General features: G+C 36.4%; 1 protein-coding gene across 2 annotated transcripts in view; it reads right to left on the bottom strand.

Moving 5' to 3' along the window:
• NAV3 (neuron navigator 3) overlaps positions 1 to 26,702 on the bottom strand; it is an 832,636-nt gene that overhangs the window by 569,384 nt on the left and 236,550 nt on the right. For both annotated transcript variants that reach the window (XM_067009787.1, XM_067009786.1), the window contains exon 2: positions 16,514 to 16,920. In XM_067009787.1, coding sequence (XP_066865888.1) covers positions 16,514 to 16,585 — 72 coding nt within the window. In that variant the 5' untranslated portion in view covers positions 16,586 to 16,920. The remainder of the gene's footprint in view (positions 1 to 16,513; positions 16,921 to 26,702) is intronic.

Genomic DNA, 26,702 nt, shown 5'->3' with positions numbered 1-26,702 from the left:
ATGGAAACAAAACCAAAAATAAACAAATGGGACCTAATGAAACTTCAAAGCTTTTGCACAGCAAAGGATACCATAAACAAGACCAAAAGACAACCCTCAGAATGGGAGAAAATATTTGCAAATGAAGCAACTGACAAAGGATTAATCTCCAAGATTTACAAGCAGCTCATGCAGCTCACTTACAAAAAAAAAAAAAAAAAAAAAAAAAAAAACAACCCAATCCAAAAATGGGCAGACAACCTAAATAGACATTTCTCCAAAGAAGATATACAGATTGCCAACAAACACATGAAAGAATGCTCAACATCATTAATCATTAGAGAAACGCAAATCAAAACTACAATGATATATCATCTCACACCAGTCAGAATGGCCATCATCAAAAAATCTAGAAACAATAAATGCTGGAGAGGGTGTGGAGAAAAGGGAACACTCGTGCACTGCTGGTGGGAATGTGAACTGGTACAGCCACTCTGGAGAACAGTATGGAGGTTCCTTAAAAAACTACAAACAGAACTACCATATGACCCAGCAATCCCACTACTGGGCATATACCCTGAGAAAACCATAATTCAAAAAGAGTCACATACCAAAATGTTCATTGCAGATCTATTTACAATAGCCAGGACATGGAAGCAACCTAAGTGTCCATCATCAGATGAATGGACAAAGAAGATGTGGCACATATATACAATGGAATATTACTCAGCCATAAAAAGAAACGAAATTGAGTTATTTGTTGTGAGGTGGATGGACCTAGAGTCTGTCCTACAGAGTGAATTAAGTCAGAAAGAGAAAGACAAATATCGTATGCTAACACATATATATGGAATCTAAGGAAAAAAAAATGTCATGAAGAACCTAGTGGTAAGACGGGAATAAAGACACAGATCTACTAGAAAATGGACTTGAGGATATTGGGAGGGGGAAGGGTAAGCTGTGACAAAGTGAGAGAGTGACATGGACATATATACACTACCAAACGTAAAACAGGTAGCTAGTGTGAAGGAGCCGCATAGCACAGGGAGATCAGCTAGGTGGTTTGTGACCACCTAGAGGGGTGGGTTAGGGAGGATGGGAGGGAGGGAGATGCAAGAGGGAAGAGATATGGGAACGTGTATATATGTATAGCTGATTCACTTTGTTATAAAGCAGAAACTAACACACCATTGTAAAGCAATTATACTCCAATAAAGATGTTTAAAACAATAAAATAAAATAAAATTTAAAAAAAGAACTACATCACAATTTGGGATGTGGACACCACTGTTTGAAACTGCCAACGATACGATGAAGGATGCTCAATTTAAGTGCCTTAGTGGGTTGTTTCTATCCAATTATCGGTCACACGTAATAGTAAACATGTATTGGCTTATAACATTAAGAGAAGCTACTCTGTATTAAATTTGGGAATGACTGGTATACATAAATGTATGTTTAAAAAACAGGTAAAGATTATAAGCTGTTAAACATTGTAATGGACAGTCTAATTTTTTAAAAATCTCCTTGATTGAATTGCAGCTATTAGTCTCTATGTGTCTTTGATCACAGCTCTGATACTATGACCTTGAGAAAGTTACATGGCCACTCTGGGCCTCAGATTTCTGATGTTCAGAGTGAGCTTTGTAATCTCTAAGATTTTTTTTGGGGGGGTGGCTTTAAAATTCTGTAATTATTACATGGAACATATATTTCAGTCTATTAAGACTTAACATTCCTGGTAAATTAAGTGTTCATGTAACATATTTGTATTATTAGTCAAACTCCATGCTACTCTTTCATTTTTAATGAATGTAACAGTTTTGCCAAGCTTTCCATTTTGTACCTAAACTGGTCTGATATTACCTCACTGAAAATGGGTTTCTGTAATACATATTTTAGACCAATGCTGCCGGGAACACAAATTTACCTAATGATGCCTTTGCTGACTGGCTAACATTTTATTTGTTCTAGCTTTGGTAAAATTTCTTTCTATGAGAAGTTTAGGAAACATATTGCCACTATTGATCTTATCTTTTGGCAAGAAAACAATAAATATATATAACAGATGAGTTGAACTACAAGATAAATGGGTACAATTATGATTTTAAATCATTTGCTAAAATGATGGAAAATATTATGCATGAGTTTTTGTAAGTATTTTACAGTTCTTTTTCTGACCTCAATACCTTTGCCCTGACACTAACTAATTTGTTGGTTGACCTTATTATGTTCTAAGATTTGAAACAGCACTTAGCTCCCCGTGAGATCGTGGAAAGCAATTTTGGAAAGTCTTCATTTTAATGCAGCAGTAAAAATTTATTATCAAATAATTTATTATGGATAATCATTTACGGTAATTCAATGTTTTCTTTATATATAATGCAAAACTGATTATCTCATTCATTGTATGTTGCTTCTTAAGATAGGGAGCTTTGGGTTTTTCCATGTAAGCAAGAATAAGCAATATAAACAGTTCAAATATTACTTTGGTAATTGGTCTAACTGACCTTTAAGATCCTCTCACTTTGCTCACTAAATTTATGGCAGGTGAAAAGGTTATTGTCCTCTTTATCACAGAACAATGATGGCCTCCCATTCCAATTTTGTGCACTAAAAGATGACAAAATACCTTCCATGACTGCTCTTTTTCCTTTGACTTGCATTGGTCTATCTCTGACTCTGACTCCCCTAATATCCCATTATCCATTGCATTTTAACCAGGGCAACATTTCAGTAGTGATGTCCAACAGAACTTTCTGCAATGATGAAAATGTTATATATGTGTGCTGTCCAATATGATAGCCACTAGCCATAGGGAATGATTAAGCACTTAAAATATGGCTAGTACAACTGAAGAACCAAATTATTCAACTTTGATTAATTTAAATTGTAATATCTACAGTGGCTAATGAATACTGTATCTGTAAGAACAAAGTATTCAAAGCTTTTCTAAGCTCTGGTTTCTATTTTGCAGTAGTTGTTCTAGCTTTACTTGCTCTTGGAAATGATCTTAAATTTTTGTCAGGTGCTCTCTAAGACTTTTAGAAAAAACTAAATAACACTTCAGTTAATCAACATTCTGTTAAAATTAAGTTCCTCTCTACAAAAGCCTATTTTTAATTATGTTTGTAAACAAGAGTATGAAAGCCCATTATCTCAGAAAAAAATAAAACAGCAGTGCGTGCTAATGGACCCCTAGTCTTTCTGAAGATCGGAAAGAATCTAGTCATATAAAACTAGCATAAAAAGGGCTGATTACATTTTCTTACCTGGGAAAGTGCTCTCCTAAGCACTAGCAATAAAGTCTTTCTTCCAGGAAAAAAAATCTTAATACTTTTGGCCAATCGATATTATAAGACCTTACAGAATAGAATTCATGTAAAAGAAACTGATAGTCAGTGTAAATTACAAAATAACATTACAGCAAGTTTTTGAGAATGGACATGCATAATATTTCAGAGGTAAAGAAATCAACAAACCTAATTACATCATGTATTTTATACAGTAGTATGGCTCATCAGAGAAAAATTATTTTTCATTTCTGTGTTTTCTCTTCCCCAGCAAGAGAGTTGTTGGAAATTATCTTGAAGTCATTGAAATAGACTCTAAGGTCCAAGGAAGTTTTACTAGAAGCCCACTATTCAGGTAAAGAGAGTATAATCAAGCACACTGCATTTGACAGTAGAAAAAAAAATAGTGGCTGATGTCTAAGAGTAAGTGCTTGGAGAGGAGAGACCTTGCAAACAGGTGTGATGCAGTGTCCCTGACACCAGCTAATACTTGGAAAGTGAGTATATGTATGTGACCTGAAAAGGAGGAACATGGAACACTGCAGCTTGGAGACAAGATTGGAGCGGGGGAATGAAAATAAGATCACACAGGGCTCCGTAGGCCAGGTTAAGGAGTTCGGATTGTACTCTGAATGCACTGGAAAGTCACTGAAGGGTTTTAGGAAGGCAAATGATAAATCTGGAGCACTGTGCATTTAAAAAAAAAAAAATCATTGTTACACTCATGAATACTCTTAGTGTCATATATTAGGCTGGACCGCTAATTTAGTACCTGATGATGGCTATGAAAGACACTTTATAAATGGCAAGTGCTACAGAAATATTAAGGCACAGTTTATATTTAACATTATTTTGTACTTTTCTCCCGAAGTAATGTGGAAATCACTGCATCAGTTCATAATTATATAAAAATATTTTACAGAGTGAAGCAGACTAAGACATTAATTACAAAATTCACATTGTTTTTAAAGTTTAACTCTAAATCCTTTCCCAGTGTTAATTAGAGAATACATGTATACACAAGGTGTTGTTTATCTGTTATTTGCAAACATTACGATTTGCCAATACCAGCAACTGTTAAAAGATAGAGGTCCTTCTTACTGAGATACCATAAGGTAAAACTTCTACTTTGTACCTAACACGGTTGTTTAATCAAGGAGCTGGTAAGGGTTTCAAAGGAGAACCTCTAATTTTAATGAAAAATATAAAGTATAAAATGAACTACCAGCACCAAAATGTGAAAAGCAAGCAGGAAAATTCAGGTCGTTTCCATCACCTTCTTAAGAGGCAGCCTTGCCTCAGAACTGAATAGGCACATTTTGATTAGTACACTGTAGCTATTATTAGTATGTGTTGAAAACACAAACGTTAGGAAAATGTGACACCTGTAGCCAGAGAACCATTGAAAAATAAATCAAAAAAATAATTAAAAGAAAAACCCCGAAAAAAAAGAAGAATATTGCCAAAGTAGAAAATCAAAAGGGCCATTTATATAGAACACTATGCTCATCTTCATTTTGCATCAAACAAATCAAACATACAGTAAATTAGGTCTAAAGATGGGCACAAACCCATTTTATTTTATTTTTTAATATCCCCTCAAAAATGATGTGACTATGCCTGGAAATGGCAAGCAATCTTACCTCTGGGATGGGCCCTACTTCCCGTTCATTTCCACCAGGGTGAGCATTCATTCTGAATGTGAATGGGGTCCAAAAGAACATCCTGCTTCACTACAGGAGAGCAAGGCGGCTCTTATACCTGCGTGTCCTCACATGTGTCACTGGCACAGCCAGGAGACCAGGTAGCCAAGCTTTGTGCATTATCCGATGGCTGATGAGGATAGCAAAACTGAGAAGCTGAGATGGAGTGTGGCCCTACCTGTGTGGACTGATGATTTTTCTCTGTGTAGCCCATCAAATTTAAACATGACCTGTGTTCCTTACAACATATTTTCCAACAACTAAATGAAGCTTCCTAATGTGATTTAATGAAACCTGTCACCTTTAATAAGGTAGAGAACCTTGAATCTAAGTTCCCAAATGTGACAAGTCTAATGTGACCAAACCAGGTTGAATGCCAACAAAGAGCTGCAGTTTCCCAAATCTGGATTCTCATTTTTGACACCTTTTCCAAGTCGTTTTGGAGGTAGCTTTTCAAAACTATTTGCTCAAAGAACGTATATCATACTCAGACTCATATATCAGAAAAGTTGAATAGAAAACTTGAAAGGCTTTCATAGATTTATATCCTTCAAACAGATTTTTAATAAAGCATTAATAAATGTTTTTAAGAAAGAAGAGAAAGTATTTGATATGTAATTTCCATGCACATAGAAAACATGCTAAAATAGGTAGATAAAAATTTTAAATAAAATCATAGACCACTAAGCAAAAAAGAAAGATGCAACCTGGTGAGTTCTCTGACCTTGGGCAAGTCCTTCACAAGAATGGACATAAAGAATATCTGACCTACAGCTCCAGTGAGCTGCAAGGGTGGATAGAAATGCAAGGAAAAGTGTTTTGTGAAACAGAGGTTGCTATTCAAATATTAGTTTGGAGCCTAACCCACTTCGTTATGCAAAAGGAATGTGATGGATATAAATGGATAAACTTATTAGTAACGCAGTTAACACAGTAAAGTGTATTACTGTTACCTACCAGAGGGCACTAGTTGGCACTCCATAAATACACAAATGCACACTGAATTCAACCGAAATACTGTATCATTCAAATCTGTGTACAATTCATAAATTGATAATTTCCACCTTCAAACAAAATATTATGCTAAAATTAAATACATAATACAACTAAGGGCAGCATCACTAACCTGAATCTACTAACCTCCATCTCTCTCTCTGACACAATCACTTTTCAAAACCCAGTTAGTTAACTGGAAGGTATCAAGCGATATGTAGAGCCTTCTGAATACACCGTAGAAAATTCTTAGCCAAGAATTGCACCCACTGGGCACTAAAGAACTATTTTACCATTATGCAAAAATGCTTATAAGAAATAGCTTTTAAACAGGCAATATAATATTGCACATTTCAATGTACTTTAACCAACTACACTGTCCAGTGAAATATGTGTTGAGAAGAATTTATAATGGAGTTTATTCTACAAAATATGAAATACTGATCATAGACAATGATTCCAAAAATGATAAAAAGGTATTTATTTTTATTGCATTAATGCTTGGAACTGACATTTCCAGACTCAAATTGGAGCACAATAATCGTGCCCCTCTATGAAACATACAAATGATCGAATATACAAAATTTATCTCTAAGTCAAGGAAAACTCCATACATATGGGATGGAGTCCTAAATCTAATTTTTAAGTCCCTTGTTGAAAACTGTGTGTTTCCCATACATATCATGTAACAAATGCTGCTTAGAATCCCAGGAGAATGGAAAAAACTACCTAGTGCAGCTAAAAAGACTAATAACAGCAGTCTCCCTTAACTCCTCTAAAATCCTCTAAGCTCTCTTGATCCCCGAGTTACACCGAAGAGAAGGATCAAACTTGGGGAAGTAAGGCAGAAAAATTATAAATATGCCACTAGACTGTAAATATATTGAAAACAAGCATCACATCTCATAAACATATCCCCCCCATGTTGTTTTGTATGTATTTTCAAACATACAGAAAAGTTGAAATAATTTTACAATGAACACCTATATACCTACCACTAGACTCTACAATTAACATTTTATACTACATTTGCTTTATCACATATCTTTGTGGTATACAATTTTTATGTTCTCAATCTCACTTTGGAAATGAGAGAGATAAATCCTGAGTTAGTTGATGTACTGAGAATTTTCCCTATGTTCAATGTTCTTTTACCCTTTGAAACTGAAATAAAATCCATACTAATGTTTAGAATTTAGAAAGTAAATTTTTATTTAAAATGTACCATGAATTAAGGGTAACTTTGTACTTGTCAACATGCCATGGCCAGAAAGTATTTTGGTTTAATAATTCGTCATCCTAAGGGAAATAAAGCTTTGAACTCACAAACTCTCATCTGACTGGCTCTAGGGTTGAGCTCTAGTCACCTATGTCTGACCCTGATCCATAAGTTAGAATGAAATATCCTGAGCACCAACTATTCTCTCTCTTCTCTTCAGGAAACAGGCAAAGTGAGCCCTGGTCTCAGATGAACTACTAATACTAAGTCTAATAGAAATCAGGAAAGAATACTGGGACCCACTGGGTAATTCTACCCTAGGGCTAGTGTGGAGAATTGAATGATAAGCTCCAGTTCCACCTCTTTGTGTGTGTGGTGTGTGTCCGTGCGCGCGCACGCACGTGTGCGTTTTGTTCCCTCCCAAATAAAGATGCCCTTCACCTTTTGGGGACTCTGGCATTAAAAGTATCTAAACTGTTTGTTAAATGCAGATGGGAGAGAGAAGTCTAAGATGGGCTGCCGTGATTGCAGCTAACCCGGAAGTCATTCGACATCAGCTCTTCCAAGGCTTCAGAGGAAGTCAAACGATGAGAGGGTAGTAACATTCCTGCCCTTCGGCTCACATTCTGCCTCTGTCCCCAGAGGAGGGACGATGTTCAACTCCTTAGTTCACCCCCAACAGCCACAAGTTATTGAGAGTTTCTGCGTGGGAGGCACTGTTCCAGATGCTTTGTATATGATTATTTTCACTACTCCCATTTTAAGAAATAACACAAAAGAGAAAACTAGGAGAAGATAGGAGCTGAGTAATTTGACAACGTGCCAAAGCCAAGAATCAAACTCAGGCAGTCATTCTAGATCCTTTGCTCCTAACTATTCCTTACACTACTTTTTACTAGACCTTACCAAAGACGTTGCTAGCCTACTGGTCAAGTCATGAGTGAAATAGTGGGCCATGTTTTATTACTAGGCAGTGTTTTTTTCTGCTCAAGGTAGGGTCAGGAGCCTCAACATTTTTCCTGTTGTACTGCTCATTTGCGGTAAGCTCACTAACGGGGTCCTCCTCTTCGGAAAGTCTCTCTCTGTCCATTGTCATCCACACAACTAACTGGGTTAGTATATTCAGGTCTTCTCAGTGGAGCAGTGATTCTAGCTTTGCAGGACTAGAAAACCCAGATTTGGCTTCTGGACCTAAGGTACCACATCTTCTCAGAGATGATCTACTTTTAGGACAGTTTAGAAGCATTTATATATATATATATATATATATATATATATATATATATATATATATATATATATATATATATATATATGCACTCTTTTTATAATGCTATTCCTTTGTTCCCATTTACAACTGTTTTGTGTATATTTAGTTTCCTCAGCAGGGAAACTTAGAGGTAGAGAGGAGTGAATAGGAAGACTTCACATAAAATCTCACCTCAAACCCCAAGCACCAGATTCAATGAATGATTCCTAATTGTGTTTGGTTTGCTTTTTAGTAAATCAGGTAATGGCAGGAGATGGGAGAAGGTGCTAGCAGCTTCCTCAACAACTGCTTGGGACAATTTCAGCTGCAGAGACCATCAACAATGGGGTGACAGTGGGAGGAGGCAGCAGCTGTCCTGTGAATGGGTCACCTGTCAACTGAGGGTGTGTTAAGTCAGGGCCAGCCATACTGTGTGAGTGTTGATGCTATCATCTATCTGGGTGTGCACGGGGGATGTCCAAGAGTACAATGGGAATGAATAAAAAGGATAAAAGAATTCTGGAAAAATTTAAATTCCAAGCAGCTGTGTTAACACAGAGCCAAACTCTAGCCCAGAACTCTCGATATAGAATGTCTTAGTTTAGGTTTCCACAGAGCAGACCAGAAACAATGATTCAAATGCAAGGAGTTGATTTGGCTGACGATTCCAGGAAATATGGGAGGGAAGTCAGGATGGGAGATTAGAACCAGACAACAGAAAATAAAGGGCATCTTATGACAACAGTAGGTCCTTAATCCCACTGAGGACCTCTCAGACACCGTCTCTAGGGCAGTGCTTCTCAAACACTGCTGTGCATCAGAATCACCTGTAGGTCTTGTTACAAATGCACATTCTGATTCCGCAGGTTTAGCGTGGGGTCTGAGACTGCATTGCTTATACACGCTCCCAGATGAGAAAGCTGCTGCTGCTACCCTGCAGAACACTTTGAACAGAAAAGATGTTGATTTCTTGCTTATTTCTCATTTGAATTTTCCAAATTTTCATGTAAAATTAACAGAATTTCTTATGTCCACTGCTTTCACCACCTATTATTAAATCTGCTTTGTTTCGTGTAACTCTTATCCCAGGCATTGCATCCTCACTGAATATCAGCAGTCTTGGAAACATTTGGTCAGTCTTCATGGAAGGAAAACACGAAAAGTTCTGTCCACCTGGGCCTAGTGCTATTAAATCAGGTGGCCCTGCTCTTGAGCAGGTAGCGTGCTATCCACAGAAACCAATCAAGCTGCTCAGCCCACCCCCAACCTCTCTGACTCTTCTCTGCTAACACATTTGTTGTTGCTCCTCACTCCATTCGAGCGCCAACTTGTATTCCGATTTTGTGATAAGCCTCCAATCTAAGGTCTTTGGAAATGAGGAATAAATCTGTTTTCCTGATTTTGATACACAGCCCTCTTTAATGGTATGTATTCATGCATTCACAGATTCTCACCCACGTGGGTACCTCAGGGTAAGCTTTCTGGAATCTCAGTCCTCATGTTTATACTCATCTGGAACCTCAAGAGAGCCAAATGGACATGGTTGAACTATTGTTTTAAAATTATTGTGCTATGTTCAAATGTATACGTTTCTACAGTCAAATGGAGAACAGTCCCAGCCCCTTTAGAAACAGAATCTTACAGAGAAACTAACAATGATATGATTGGCCATTCAAGGCAGGGCAGCAAATGTTATAATATTTGCTTTTAAAAGTTATGTATTTATATATAATAGGTATAAATATATGTTTAAAATATAATGATATATATATAAAAAGGTGAGAACAAATCAGTGCATTAGCATAGTACAAGTTTTCTACATTGTATATGTACATATTTTTTCAATATATTTTAGAAAAAGATTAGTCTTGGTCATTCCGTCATGAAATAATAAAAGCTTGAATAATTCATGTGCTAATATCAAGACAGAGGAAGGTATTTATGAAGAAACAGGAATTAAAATTTACTAAACCTTATATGTTTGTATTAATACTGAGATCATAATTTATGACAATAACCATAACACTTTATATATAATTCTGCCTTCAAAATGTTCAAAACATATATAACTCAAGTATCATATATTTCAGACTTGTCTATTTTGTCTCTTTATTTATATGCAGATTATGTGGCCATTATATCTGTTGACGCTTTAAATCCACCAATCAGGAAAAAGAACACGGTCCAGTTTACAACAAATGAGAAGAACCATGAAGCATGGAATACAGTGTTTACTTTTATCTATTTCCAGCTTTTTCTGTTATCCCAAGTCTGTTTACACTGAAAATATATGCAGTCAGAAGCAAAAAGGCCAGTGGCCATACAAACTTACAGAAGTCTATTTGAGGAACACAAATGATATAATAGAGGAAGTTTTAAAGGAGGTTCTATCCAAGTTCAGATTTGAAAGAGAAGCTTCTAGAATCACTTCTGAGCAGAAAAAGAGTTCACCTTATCTAATTCATCCTTAGAGAACTCCAGGTCAAGTGGCTTAGAGACGGCTGTTTACAGCATCCTTTTATAAATGACGAAGGGGCAGAGGAAGAAATTACGGGCAGTCTTAATCGGCATCACAATGTGCCACAATGCCAGTACTAGTTTCTTACTGAACCTGATATTCATATTTGTGCCTATACCTGTATTCCAGATTGATATAATAACAGTGCAAAATGGCTGCTCAATGTACAGTTGTCCCTTGAACACACAAAAGTTAGGGGCATTGATCCCCTCGCAGTCAAAAATCCACCTATAATTTTCCACTCGCCCTCTGTATCTGAGGTTCTGAGTCTGAGGATTCAACCAACCATGGACCGTGTGCTGTAGTACATATTCACAGAAAAAAATATGCATGGAAGCAGACCCACACAGTTCAAATCAGGTGTTAATAAAGGGTCAACTAGATTTCAAAAATTAGAAGTTTGAATAATCAGTAACTAGTCAATTATGACTAGTCAATTTTGTTGAAACCCCCAGACAATCCATTCCTATTAGCACTCATGCTTCAGGACTGGATGATTAATAAACGATGTGGTTTTGCTTCAGAAACCTCAGCCTCCCTCACGGTCCTCTTAACATATATTGTACACACTAACAAAAAAAGAAGTCAGGCAGATTTATAAAAATAAAGCACCGTGTAATGAGTCCAACCTTCAAGAACATCAAAGAATGAAGGGCTGAATCTATCCTAAGCCTCTCTTCTATAGTGATTTATCTTTGTATTTTATCTTAAGAAGACAGATCTTTAGTCAGTCTCCACCATAATTTCAAGTAGTCCTCAACACCTGTGAGAATAATCCCAATCTTCTTAACTCTTATACGATGCTGTTTTACCATCACTGCAAGAAAACGCAACAAATGTAGTCTAAATTAAAAGAAGCAGCACACTAAAAGAAAATAAAAATAAATATTAGGCTAGTTTTAAATTGATAAAGTAGTTTTACTCTACAAAGCAGTGGCAAACATAAGTGGGTAAGATTTTTCAGTAAAATTATTAGATTAGCCTAACACAGTCATATACAGATACACATCTGGATCATACTTCTGCATGATGTCAACAGAAAAAAAAAAGAACAAAACTAGTCTATGTGGACAGACTGTGATGAAGCACTCACTGTCACTTACAGATGATGCTTTCTCTAACTCCCCGCTTAAACTTGATTTTAAGTCCACAACATCACAGGGGATGCCCTTAAAATAAGAGGCTTGCTCCATCAGTACCCCCTTTCCTATTAATAAATACAGTCATTGCTCTCATTTTCCATGATTTTCCACATCTTAAACACTCTTATTCACTACACCCGGAGTATGTCACTTCTGAAATAAGTGTCATCTCTTAGAAAGAAAGACATGATGTGTTGGAATTTATCTTGAGTTATTTTTGCATGGCAGTGTGAAAATAATGCTAACATGTAAAAGACATGATTTTAGGAAGTGACAAACTGAGATGGCATCCATCTTGGACATTTCCATAAAAGTAAGTACCTCCGCATATATGCAATAATACTGCTCATCTGTTTCTGGTTTAGAGAATAGAGAAACAAAATAATTCCAACAAGTCACTATATATTTATTGTATGTCACTGCCATAATTTCAAAATGTGTATCCTGCTACCCTCTTTAGCAGTACCTAGTAAATTGTTGACTATGACAAGTTGTTTGGTTTAATATACAAAATAGTCATGGAGCAATAAAGCAGTGTCCCAGGGCTGTCTGAATAGCAAACTGCTGCAATTAGACTGACAGTGAAATCTACTGAGCTGTGCTTTTCAGTTCAAGGTCACAAGTAATTATACAGAAGTGACATTTGTACCTTAGGGCTTTCACTGTTCCAGAAGCTTTTGCAGAAATAATTCCACAAAGCAATATACCAACTTCCCTGGCATCAATGAGCAAACAAGGGTCAAAAGGTAAAGTTTCCAAAAATAAACACCTCATTATGGGCATTCAGGAGCTTTTCGATGCCACCATAATTCTCCCATCTGGGACATTCCAGAAGCTGAATGCCAAGAGGAGGATTATGGGCCAATACTAACTGAAAGGTCTACTGATAAAAATCACAGGAATCAAAAAGACAACTGAATTCCACCTAGTCCTGTACTAATCCAAGTTGATTTGAAATTCTTAGAAGTATTCTCAATTCCTATAAGAGCCACATTTCTGGTTTATCCATAATGAAGAGCACTTCAATATAGGATTTGTGGACATGATAGGTTTTTAACCTTCAAGTATGTTTTCCTATGTTCAGACTTAGTGAGGTGATGAGGCATTACTTAAAAGAAGTCCAAGAGAATTTACACACAATTTTGAACCCTTTAATTTTGAATAATAGTGTGTGTATGTATCTTTTAGTATATATATTCTTGAGGAACTGATCATTAACGTTTACAGGACCAAATATCTTAAAGAGGTAAGAGCAGTTTTTATCTTTGTAAGAAGGTACTTTCTTAATAAATCTGAAAGGACCAAGCATGTGCGTGGTATATAGCAAGTACTCCACAAATGATCTCTTCCCTGACATTTACCTACGCATTACAGTAAAACACATATTCACAAACTCTCATGCTCATCATCCTAAAAGTTTCTACTTAGAAGCAGAGCAAAATAAGTACAAATCCACATATTTTAAATTAAGAACAAAAGCTAGTGAACTATTTATATACTGAACAAGAAATCAGCTGTGCAGAGTACAAAACAGGAGCCTATATTCAAGCCAGTTCAACACACCTTGCTTTGATTGTCTACCATACATAAGTCAAACTGTGAAAAGGACACATTTTTCAGTAATACCAGAAAAATGTTTCACCACTGTATTTTCAAGTTGTGAGTTAGAATTGATGCATTTTATTTCACTGATGTAAAATACTGTGCCTGTTAAATTAATTCATCACAAAGGACTACAAACACTTAATTACATGAATAATCTTATAATCTCTACTGGCAATTGTGTGGTGTCAGGGCTGTGCCCAAAGCTTAGTCTATAAAGATTTATGATGCTACATTTCATTTTTCTCCTTAATACAAATTCACAAATCTGTCATTAGACTAGGTATTCCTGCTGACACTCAACAAATTGAAATCTTAAGTATTGATCAACTGATCAATCAACATCTGAGTTTCTGACTTATTCACTGCAAATGCCTACACCAACTGGGTGGCCAGGAATTAGAACCCTATTTTCCATCTTGATACTGCTCAATGAAAATGTTCATTCCTCTCCCATCTCCTTACCAACTAGAAGGTAAAACTACAGGGAAATAGTGATGCTCTTGGACCACAACACCAAGCTGTTTTTTTAATATTTTTTCCACAGAATCATGGATCCTCATAGTTTGTTTAAACTTTTATATTCTTTATTTATATTCATATATTCTTTATGCTAAACAGTCCTTTGTGAATTGGCCTGGGCAACTAAGCATCATTACAGACCATTATTTAAAGTTCCATTCAAGAAATTTTCAAAATAACTTTTAAAATTCATTCCATTCCATTTCATTCCATTCTTTAGCTTGCAATCCATTCTGTGTTTGCAAAAATATCTCTTATTTGGGAAATGTAAGGATAGCACTTGTAGAGGTACTTTGCTTTCTTGCCAGAAAAGCAGGGCTTCTATCAAAAATCAGAACTCTGTAGTATTAATTGCTTACCTAACCCACTTCCCTCTTGTCAACTGAAAAATAATGAACAACCTAAAAGTTGAGAATTATGTTTTATTTGGGAGGACAAAACTGAAGACTTCTTTGCAACAAAGACCAGGCAGTCAAAACATCAAAAGGTTACTGTTAATTAAAGAAAACCAGACACCTCAAGTTAAGGAATTTAGTGCTTTTCTATGTATGGGAATATGCAAGAGTCAGAAGGCACTGAAATCATTCCTTTGATATGCACCTCCGCTATCTGGGGCCAGCATCCTGTGCTCTCTCAACCTGAGTCTCCTCAGGGTGCACCTTCACGGGTAGTTGCAGTGGCTGATGGTGGGCATCCTGTTTCTATCCTGAGTTCCCTCAGGGCTTACTGTTGGGGCAGCTACAATGTGATGGCTTGATGGCTGCAACATCCATTTTTAATGATATGGCAGGCAATATTTTTCATTCACACTCTTCACTAGCCAAATACAGTATGCAAATTACCATCAGTGTGAAGGACATTTAAAAAATGTGAATAGAGAAAAAGGATTAAAGGCTCCTCAGTAGTTAAGAAATTGAAGGGCATGCTTTAGATGGAAACTTAGCTTGCCAACTCTTTTGGATTAACACCCTTATTGCCAACAACATCAAAAAAAAAAAAAATGTCGACCGTTTAAAACACCAACAGCATTCTTGGTAACACACTTAATTTGTGCAGAAATTTATACCCACAATGAACTGAAAACTGACCAGGCATCTTGGATTTTATAGTACTTAGTGTTTTCTGAAATTTACTTATACTGAAGGTAAACTCAATGAAGGCACCAAACTGGCACAAATAATCCATCCATTTCTACCTGGATTGATGCAAAGGGATCCGTGTAGCCCCCAATCCAGTGGCACTGGTCATAAGATCAGAACAAATTAATAAGCTGTTGACTCTTTATGGCCTCTTCTAAATTTCTTACCTCTAAACCTGTGAAAGAGCTAGGTGTCTTCTGGGAGTACAAAGTGAGTAGTAAATAATTTCTGAGACAGATGTAAAAACAAACCTTAATCATGCCCCTTAAATCCAGTTCTAGCGAAAAATCTTCTTTCTATTATCTCACTATTCCTTGCTTTCGTGCCTTAGCCAGTGGGTCCCCACACACATCTCCTGTACTAATGGATTCAATAAAAGGCACCACAAAAGAGAATATATTTCATTATGAGCAGGCTTTCTCTGCTGGGCACCATCCCTGACCCTTCTGATAAGTGCTCTCACAACAATGCAACAGTTTAGCAGGTAAGAGTTTCTAAAAAGGTAGAAAAATGAGGTTGAAATGCAACCCTCAGTATTCAATTCCCAGCTTCCTACTCAGAAGCTCTCTAAGACCATTTAAAAATATATATCAGCACAGTCCTTTCTTGATATTTTCCATTAGTTCCTTAGACATCACACATGAAGAGGCAAACCAAAGCTCACAGTTGCCTCACGACTCTCTTTCTAGGCTAGCTGGAAAAATGAGAAGCTGATGTGTGCACCAAGGACATGAAATCAGAGAATTTCAAATGCCAACTATGCCTCCTAATAACAGCAAGGCAGGTGTTCTCTTTTAGGAGAGCTCTAACTTGCTCCATTACTCCAGAGATGCCCCAGGACTCATACCTCATCCTGAATCTCAGAAAACTGTTCACATGAGGTCAGGCCAGCATGTCACTAGAATCAAGTCAAGGGTGGGCAAACACAGCAGAATCCTTTACAAACCCACTGGATGGATGAATTCGGAAGACTTTAGAAACAAAACCACTAACTGATAATGAAATCCAGACCCGTAGCAACACTTGGCTACAGGATTAATTTCCATGAAATACTATGTTATTTTATCTCTCAAAGCACATTCATTTTCAATTTATAAAATTCTATGTAAGCAAAAACAAAAATGATCAAGCAAAAGGAAATGTATTTGTATTACCTTCTTCTGATCTTCTAGCTTGTGACTCACTGGATTCTTTCCATGTCTGTTCATCTCTGAAGATAAATCCATCACATTAGGTTCTTACCCTTCACAATGGAATCTCTTCAAGAAAGCAGCAAACTAATCCAAGATGCAATCACTAGGAAAACACTGGAATGCCACATTTCCCATCACGCACCGTCTCTGAACTTCATCAACTCCAAGGAATGATTAAAAAATCCATTGATTGAATGGAAAACATGAATTGTGTAATTTACTCCTGGGACTTTCCAAATCAGCATATGGTTTTAAATGCAGACTTCTCAAGAGCAAAATATTCATCCAGGAATTTTAACTCCAACTGCTATCTTTTTCTTTCTTCACCGTTTTCCATTTTAACAAATAATTACACAGTTCCTGTAAACCTGTGATAAGAAAAAATAAGCACATAGTTAATTCTCCCCCACCACTTATAGTACAATTAATGAAAACTTCTTATCTGAAATGTCCAATTTAGAAAAAGATTGTAGGCATGGATTATATTTCACATAAAAGTAATAGCAAGTGAAAGGCATTATTCTTTAACCCTATGGCCTTTAAAATACCAATTAGAATACCTGAACCAAAAGAGAATATTAAAACCAGGGATTCATAGCACATCAAGCAAAATACACATACATTCACCAGACGTGTATAAGCTCCATGGTCCCGCTCATTAATTTCAGCATTCATAGAACTACAGAATTCAGAAAAGAGCCCAATATAACTAGACACTATGCTAGACTGACACTTTTCATAAACAACTTTATTTAAACTTCATAATGAATCTATAAAATGGTTCTTATTACTCTATTTTAAGACGAGGAAACTGAGAGTGTAAGGAAATTTTGTAAGTCTAGTCAAACAAGTGTAACAGGATTAGAATTTGAATTCAGATACCTTTGGCTCCAAAACACATTCTTTGTCCTAGACATACTTGTGTCAATTCATATTACATATTTTATTGTCTACAAGGATACCATAAATGAGTTTATTAAGTGCCTTGCTAGATTATGAATGCACAGGGCACTCTCCTTATAACCCAGTGGTTTCCAAACCCAGCCAGAAAACTGAATCTACTGGTAATAATCTTAATCACATAGATTCCTGGGGTCCACACAACCCTGCTAATTCAGAAGCTACAGGGCAGTGCTTGCAAATCTGTTCTGGGTTTTGTTGTTGTTTTTCCATCTCTTCTAAACAATTCTGATGCAAGAAAACCACCGAAGAGTTGAAACCTCCTGCTAATACAGGGCGCTTCCCAAATTTGTCTGCATTTTGGAATCATCTGGGAAGCTTCAAAAACTACTGACTCTTATGTCTCATCCCCAGAGACTATGATTTAATTAGTCTGAGATATGGCCTGAGTCTTGGAACCACAGACCTAATATATATATATATATATTCCCTTTATGTAACCGACCAACCACTGCATGAATACATCAAAGAGGAAACTTAGTGTCTCAGAAGGCAGCTCTTTCCATACTGGAGGAGTTCCAGTCTCTAGATTGTTCTTCCTAATTTGGATATGAAGTCTGCCTTCTTGAATGTGTCCGTACATTTGCAATTATTTACATCCTTGTAGTCCTCAATGTATACAGAATCTTTTAAATTTCCCTTTTCATCTGATAGTCCTTCAAGTATCACCTTAGTGGGTTAACCATCCCTAGTGCCTTCAACAATTCCTCACTACCCTGGTTATTACTTAAAAGGCTTTACTTTTGACATGACCCATAAAATGTGCTATCCAGAAATGAGCACAGGGGGCGAGCATGGCACGCTCTCTTTAAGAACTCACCTCCAGGTACCACAAAACATGCCAGGCCAAGCATCCAATAAATGATAAAGTAGACAGATAATGCTTGAAGATCAGCTCCTGAACTGTTTCCTGACTAGTCATTCTTTTGCCAAGCCTTGCTCCTTCTACAACTCCTCTGCTCTGCTGCGAAGCTATTTTTGCTACATACTATGTAGTACCTAGTTTGTGTATTCTGTGAATGTTACCAGCAAAGGAAACTGCACGGGCAAAGGCTTGGACATAGGAGAAAACATAGTCCATCCAAGGAATTCAAAGAAATTCAATGAGAAGCCACTGTAAATGTTTAAGAAAGAACGTAACATAAAATAATTTTTTATTTTATAAGTTTGTCTTAACTAAAATATGGAAAATAGATAGGAAGGAACAAAACCGGTGGCAAGAGAAACCTTCTAGGGATTGTTAGAACCATTAAAGAGACAACAGCATTCTGAACTAGTGTAGGAGCTGACCGGTGGGAAAGAATGACAAAACTGAGTGATACACTACATAAAAGGAGGAGGTGACCGAATTGGTAATTGATGGACATGTGTGTGGTTTAAGGGTGCATATGAGCATAGGGATGATGATATCATTATCTAAGATAGCAAATCCCACAAGAGAAGCACTTTAGACATGGGGAAGATAAAAGAATTTGTAAAGCAAACAAAAGATGCTTACTAAAATCCAGAAAATTCCAAGGCAATCTCACTGATGGACACAGAAGTAACTGTCCTAAAGGAATACTAGCAAACTGAATCCAGTAAAATATAAAATGAATCATACATCAATTCCAGGATGGTATCACCCCAGGAATAAATGACTGGTTTAGGATTTGAAAATCAATCAGTGCAATTCACCACATTAACAAAACAAGGAAGAACAATATGTTCACCTCTATTGGTGCAGAAATATAATCTGACAACTTAAACATTGATTCATGATAAAAACAAAAACCTCTTGGCAAATGAGGACTAGAAAGAGACTTCCATAATTGTCCTTCATCTGATAAAGTATTTTCATAAAATATCTATAGCAAACACATACTTCTGTGTGAAAAGTTAAAGACTTTCCATTTGCTCAGGAATAACACATAAATACCTGCTAACATGATGTCTATTCAGTATTGTACTTAAAGTCCTAGCCATTCAGTGAGACAAGAAAATATGAGAGAGGGAGAGAAACAGAGACAGAGGGAAGGAGGGGGAGGGATGGAGAAGGATGCAGGCAAGCAGTATAAGCATTAAAAAGGAAGAAAAAAACCAGCATTTGCAAATGTCATGATGATATATAGAGAAACTACTAAAAAATCAAGAGAGAAATTACTAGAATTAATGTGTTCAGTAATTTTCCTGGATACAAATATACAACATTCCTTTATATTTCTTTATAACAGTAACAAATACTCAGAAAATGAAACTCTAAAAAGGTACTCTTTTACACTGTCACTTAGAATAATATCTTGGAATGAATCTCATAAAAGACGGTAAAAACTTTATGATAAGGCAATAAAACACCATCAAAAATAAATATCTAGATGAATAGAGGGCTTATTAATAAACTAAGATTCAGTACTGTAGAAATGCCAACTCATGCCTGAAGGATGTATAGATTCAGTGCATTAGTAATCAAAATCCCCAGTTTTCTTTTTACAACTCTAGAAGATGCTCCTAAAATATATATGGAAATGTAAAAGACCAAGAAAATCCAAGACACTCATGAAGAACAAGTTGCAACTATTTGCTTTACCAGATGTGAAGACCTATTATCAACCAACAGTAAATAAAAAGGCATGTAACTGGTACAAGGGTAGACAAGTTCACCAATGGGACACAAGAGCCCAGAGAAGGACTCTTAACACATAGGGTCACATGATTAATTACAAAGCTGAAATTGCAAAGCTGTGGGGAAAAAGTCTTTTCAATAAAGAGTTCTGGGTCAATTGGCTATTCATATGGAAAAAAATAAAACTCAACCTCTACTTCACACCAAAAATCAATTCCAGGTGGATTGTAGACAAAACAATAAGGCTTCTGGGAAAATATTTTCATGATCTAAGCGAAGGGAAAGATTTCTTAAACAAGAGACAAAAGTCACTAAACATAAAGAAAAAATATAACTAAGATTAGATTAAAATCAAGAACTTTTATTCATCAGATTGTACCAATAAGAAAATATAAATGCAACCCATAGAGTAGGAAAATGTACTTGTTATACATATAACTACATGTAAAAACACCCAAAAATCGAGCAAAGACAGGCAACAGTGAAAAATATTTGAATAAGCACTCCAAAAGTAATAATAAAAATAGAGATGGAGAACAGATTAGTGGTTGCTATGGGTTAGGGTTGGAGAGAGAAGGTAAGGTTGCCAAAAAGGCATGACACAAGGAAGCCTTGTAGTAAGAGAACAATGTTAAATCTTGATTGCAGAAGTGGTTGTATGAAGCTGTAAGTGTGATAAAATTGCATGGAACATACACACACAGATGAGTGTATATAACACTCCTGAAATAGGAATCAACTCAGTGGATCATACTGATACCAATCTCCAGGCTTTGACATTGCTCTACAGTTATGCAAGATGTCACCATTGGAGGAAACCAGGTGGTAACTGCTTCTACCACTTCCTGTAAACCTGCAATTATTTAAAAATAAAATTGAGAAAAAAGAGGATGTACAAATGGCCAATAGGCACATGAGAAATGAACACCCTCCTTAGCAATCAGAAAAACGCTAATGTAAACCATAATGAGATATGACTTTTCATTTACCTAAATGGATGAAAATAACAAAAAATGACAAAACCAACTGTTGGTAAAGACATGGAGGAACAAGAACACTGCTGGTCAGAGTATAAATGGGTACAAATATCTTGAAGAAAAATTAGTATTTCCTACTACATTTGAAGATACTTATACTATACAACTCAACAATAATACTCCTAGGCACGTACTGTTAAAAAACATATGCATAGGTGCATCAAGAGATACGTACAAGAAAGTTTCTTCAGAATGGCAAAAAAACCCCACAACAACATTAGAATAGGTAAATAATTTGTGGTATATTTATACAAAGGATAACTATACATTAAATAAAATGAATAAACTATAGATATACATATCAACATGGATGAACCTCAAAAACACTAAGAATTTAAAGTCCAAACAAAAAAAGTGTATATTGTATGATTCCATTTTTATAAAGTTCAAAATCCTGTAGAACTCTACTATAGTGTTAAAAGTCAGGAGAGTGGTTACCTTTGGTGAGGGGGAAGGAAGGGGTTTTGATTGGAGTTTGGAGCGCTATCAATATTTCATCTTTTGACTTGAGTGGGCATTACATGGATGTTAGCTTTATAACAACTCATTGAGCTATAAATTTACATTCTGTGCAGTTTTCCTGATGTCTAACATACTTCATAGTAAAAAAATTAGCTAAGAAAAAACACAGGTACATCTATGTCTTTAGTATTCCCATGTCTTTAGTCTCCCCAGTAAGCAATAACAACAACAAAAATTCAAGTTAGACTAATTAAACTTGTTACTAGTGGGCATTGTTCTTCTTTTTTAAGGTTATGGACCAGCTGTTTGATTATGGCACAGAGTTTTGTCTGAGAACAATGTCAGCCTTACCAAGACATGGTCTATTAACTGTCAAAAAATGTATTCATCTCTTGACTTCAAACATCTCTCCTACTTTCTTTAGAGTGATGAGTTATTGTAGTCTATCAACCATACCTTTTATACATATATATTTATATCAGTATAAAATAGAATTTCCAAAATACCATTAATGCTCTAAGTTATTTAAATTTATCCACCTTACCTAATACCTTTAATTACAGTGTTAAAAGACATCTAAAAGACACACAGCACTGACTGCCTAATATGTACTCAACATGGTGCAGGCCCAAAATAGTCAAATTTCAAATCTAGTCCTTGTCTTTACAGAGTTTACAGTCCAGTGAGGAGTCAGATTTAACTAAAACCAAGGAGTATCAGCGTACTCTTCAACTTTGTCCAACATCAAAACCTAAGCATACGGATGAGTTTACACCAATGATAAAAGGCAATTTCGTGTGGACAGAATTTATTGAATATTATGCATATAAAATTAATTTGAATATGACATCAGTTCATTTTAAATGCATAAAGAATCTAATATAACTTAAGCTTACTTTCATGGAATAAAAACCATTTATAATAAAACTAAACTAACTGGCAAAAAAAGAACAGATTATGTATAATGAAAAGATGCTCACAGGTTATTCTCTCATATGGAAGTAACTGTCAATATGTCATATTAATTATCTTCTACTCTTAATAGAATTCAGTGGTTGGGTTCGGTAGTGAAATCCATTTACTTTATGTGTAAGTATAAATACTTTCATTTTCCTATAGCTTAAGAAAAGGTTTCCATCTTGTTCAAATTCACCTAGAATTCTGTCCCTCACTTAGATTCAGGATGAAAAAGATCATGAATGTGAGATTTTTGAAAGGATTTTTGAGTGACTGGGGTATGCGCTACTTCCTAAAATATCCTTCTCACAAGGATTTTAAGGGAACCACGCAGAGAGCTTCCCTGAATTTGTATGTTTCCTGCAACTGAAAAAACACAGAAGCCCAGTACCTGAGTGAGGGTAAGGTGGCCTGTGGTGGCAGGGTAGGGTAATGCATCTGAGAAGTAAATTGTAGTCCTGTCTGATTGTAGATCAAAGATGTATATGCATCTTAGGATAGGAATTGTGGTAGGAACGTTTGCCTAAATTCACTTATGAAAGGAAAGGAATCCTGCTCAAAAGAGTAATTTGCCAGGGTAAGTAAGGGACTCCTGCAGGAGGAGGCTGTAGGTACTGCTGGGAAGAGAAGCAAAGGAGAGATCCGAATGTTCATTCTCAAGGAGAGGTCATTACCCAGATCAAGGGAGGTGAGATCAGAGGGACCCGACAGTGAAATCTTCAAACATCTCAGGCAAATAACCAAAAGAGTTAGTTTTAAATATCCCCCAGGCCTACAGACAATGAAGCCATTAAGCCAATACTGGCCATAAAGCCAGTATCAGCCAATAAGAAATTTCTGTCTCTATAACTCTGGTCTCTTCCTCACCTCCCCTACAAAGACCCTAGTGAGTGGGTGTGGAGGTGAACAAAGAAGGTTCTTTCCAACTGGCTAAAGTGGGGCAAGGAGGGGCACTGGTACCCAGTCTTGGTTTGGTTGAAGAGGAAGAGCTTTTGAATAATGATGTGTTTATAAACATATTGAAATAAATATTCTAAATTTTGAATTGAAACTTGTTTTGCTACCTAAAGTGATCATAAAGCTTATATTATCTAAAGGTGAACAAAAACAGGAACTAAGCCAAATTTCCATCCAGGGACACACAAACAATTCTAATCAGAAGTCTGAAGAAAAAGGAGAGAAGTTGGAATAGAGATTTGGATTTAGGAGTCATCGGTCTAAAGAGATCACTCATAGAAGTTACATAAATTGAGAAAAGCACCAAAGGCATACCTCCAGGAAAGATTGAAATTGTCTTAGGTACTACTGCCAAAATTATCTCAAAAAATGCAAACATGATCACGACACAATTCAAATTCTTCAACAGTTCCCTAACCCCTAAAGCCAAAAAGAAAATCAAAATCAAAATTCCTTAGCATGTCATTCAACACTACCCTAGCATGATCCTTCTTAACTTTCCAGCTTCATATATTACCACTTCTGAGCTTATTTTTTTTTAAGTTACACCAAAAACCTTAAGTTCCTGAGTACAATCTCATTCTACAACTTGAGCATTCTACAACTTGGCCGTAAGTGCCACACATTCACTTTGCAAACTCCTACTTGTCGTTAAAAAGTCTCCTCAAATCCATTTCCTCTCCAAAGGCTCCACTTTCTTTATGCCCCCAACCCTACTCCAGACAAGTTGTTGTCTCCTTCTTCCCCAATGTTCTACTAGTATTTATAGACTTCCCCCATACTATCACACTTACCTAGTTACTCGTCACCCACTGGACTGTCAATCCCTATATACTTTCTCAGAACCCCCAAGGTCTGACACAATGCCTGGAGGCTGGTAGCCATTCATAAAGTGATTCCTCTGATTCTGAAGAAAACATATGAAGTACATATGAAATATGCATATGTACGTACATGACTGTATAAATATATACTCCAACCAATACAGTTGACCCTGACCAACGTGGGTTCTAGGAGCACCGACCCTCACACAGTTGATAATCCACTTTGCAGTCAGCCCTCCACATCCGTGGATTCAACCTACCATGGATAGTGTAATAGTGTAGTACATATTTGTTGAAAAACATCACATATAAGTGGACCTGCACAGGTCAAACTTTTGTTGTTCAAGGGTCCACTGTAATTTCCTATAAACCCAAAAAATGCTGTACCAAAATTGTCTCAAGTTTAGAAACGGCAATAAGCCCTTTCTGAAATTATTTTAGCCATTCTCTTTTTATTTAAGGCATCACACTCAAAGTACAAAAGTCTTAAATGTATATAGCCTATGATTCACTCAGTTAACTACCACCCACATCAAGATACAAAACATTTCCAAAACTCCAGGAGACCCCCTAATTCCCCCTCTCCCTTAATAGTCCTAAAGGTAACCACCGATCTGTTTTATCATCACAGATCTGTTTTCTCTGTTCTTGAAACTTCATATTAAGTGGAATCATACAGTGTGTCCTCAATTTGCTTTTCTTTTGTTCAACATTAAACCTGGAGGATTCATCTGTGTAGTTTTACATAGCAGTAGTTCATTACTTTCTTTTGCTCTATGGAGGGGTGTCTGTGCTTATGTGTCCCAATTCATGTACTTGCCCGAAATAAAGCCCAGCTCAACGCTGGGATTTTTAATCATCCGGAACTCCATATCCACCTAATTCAGGCTTTCTGGACTCTCTGTGTTGACAAATGAAGAAAATAAAGAGGTTCACTTTATTTCACATATTTTCCCCAGGCTCTATGACCTCTATTTAAGTCAAAGAGAATGCAAAAGAATCAACAGTCTCTGTGTCCATACTGTTGAGTGAGTAATAAAACCAGATCCAGAAACCATTGAAAAATGACTGGAAATGTCTTTTGGAATTTTAACCACTAATCAGAGGTGAAATGGCCATTGTTTATGCTTTGAACTCTGATAATGAATTGTTAAATACAGTTGACCTCTGAACAAAGTGGGGGTTAAGGGAGCCAACCCCTCCGTGCAGTAGAAAATCCCAGGATAACTTCACAGTCAGCCCTCCATAGCTATGGTTCCACATCCAGATTCAACCAACCTTGGATAGTGTAGTAACATAGTGTGCATTTAGTGAAAAAAATCCACAAGTAAGTGGACACACACAGTTCAAACACATGTTGTTCAAGTGTCAACTGTAATCTCTATGTAGCTAGCTAAACCAGTATTTCTAAAACACAAAGAAAAGGATCCAGGCCCAAATGGAAAGGGTTAAGGTAAGAAGTTGCTCCAGTAGAAAATGGCGTTGGGGCCAGAAGTTTGCCCTCCTACCAAAGGGTCCCAGACCCATGACTCCAATGTTCCATGTAATAAAGAACTCTACTACTATACAACTATTAGAAAACTACTGGAATAATACGACTATTGCAAAAAATGTTTCAAAAAAGTTTTTGATAAACATCAATACCCATTCATGACTTAAATGTAAAAAGAAAATTTTAAATAACAGAAATAGGAATAGGGCTTCCCTGGTGGCGCAGTGGTTGAGAGTCCGCCTGCCGATGCAGGGGACACGGGTTCTTTCCCCGGTCCGGGAAGATCCCACATGCCGCCGAGCAGCTGGGCCCGTGAGCCATGGCCACTGAGCCTGCGCGTCCGGAGCCTGTGCTCCACAACGGGAGAGGCCACACAGTGAGAGGCCCGCGTCCCGCAAAAAAAAAAAAAAAAGAAAGAAATAGAATAGAAAGAAGCCAAATAAGTACAGCAGAGAATATCGTATTAATGGTGAACAGAAGAATACACAGAATGATACCATCTATATAAAATTTAAAACAATGTAAGTCATTGTTAAGCAATATTTATAAATAAAGATATAGTTAAAGTATAAAACCATGAATGAAATAAGTCTCTTAAAAGTCAGGAATAAGAAGATAAAGATGTCTGTCACCCATTCAATAAACCTTTATACCATATGCACTTATCACCATGGTAAGACAAAAAATAAAATAGTAGGAATAGAAAAGGTAGAAAAAGTATTTGCATATAATATTATTGATTATATGGAGTTTGAGAAAATTTATTTTAAAATTATTTAGAAGAAATAAACAAGTCTATCATTTACAATACACCAACAAAATATACAGCTTTATAGCACCAACAATAAAAATGGTGAAA

The sequence above is a fragment of the Kogia breviceps genome, chromosome 12, assembly GCF_026419965.1.
Source record: "Kogia breviceps isolate mKogBre1 chromosome 12, mKogBre1 haplotype 1, whole genome shotgun sequence".
Taxonomy (NCBI): Eukaryota; Metazoa; Chordata; class Mammalia; order Artiodactyla; family Physeteridae; genus Kogia; species Kogia breviceps.
The sequence above is the reverse complement of the archived record's forward strand: the minus strand, read 5'-3'. Positions and strand labels throughout refer to the sequence as shown.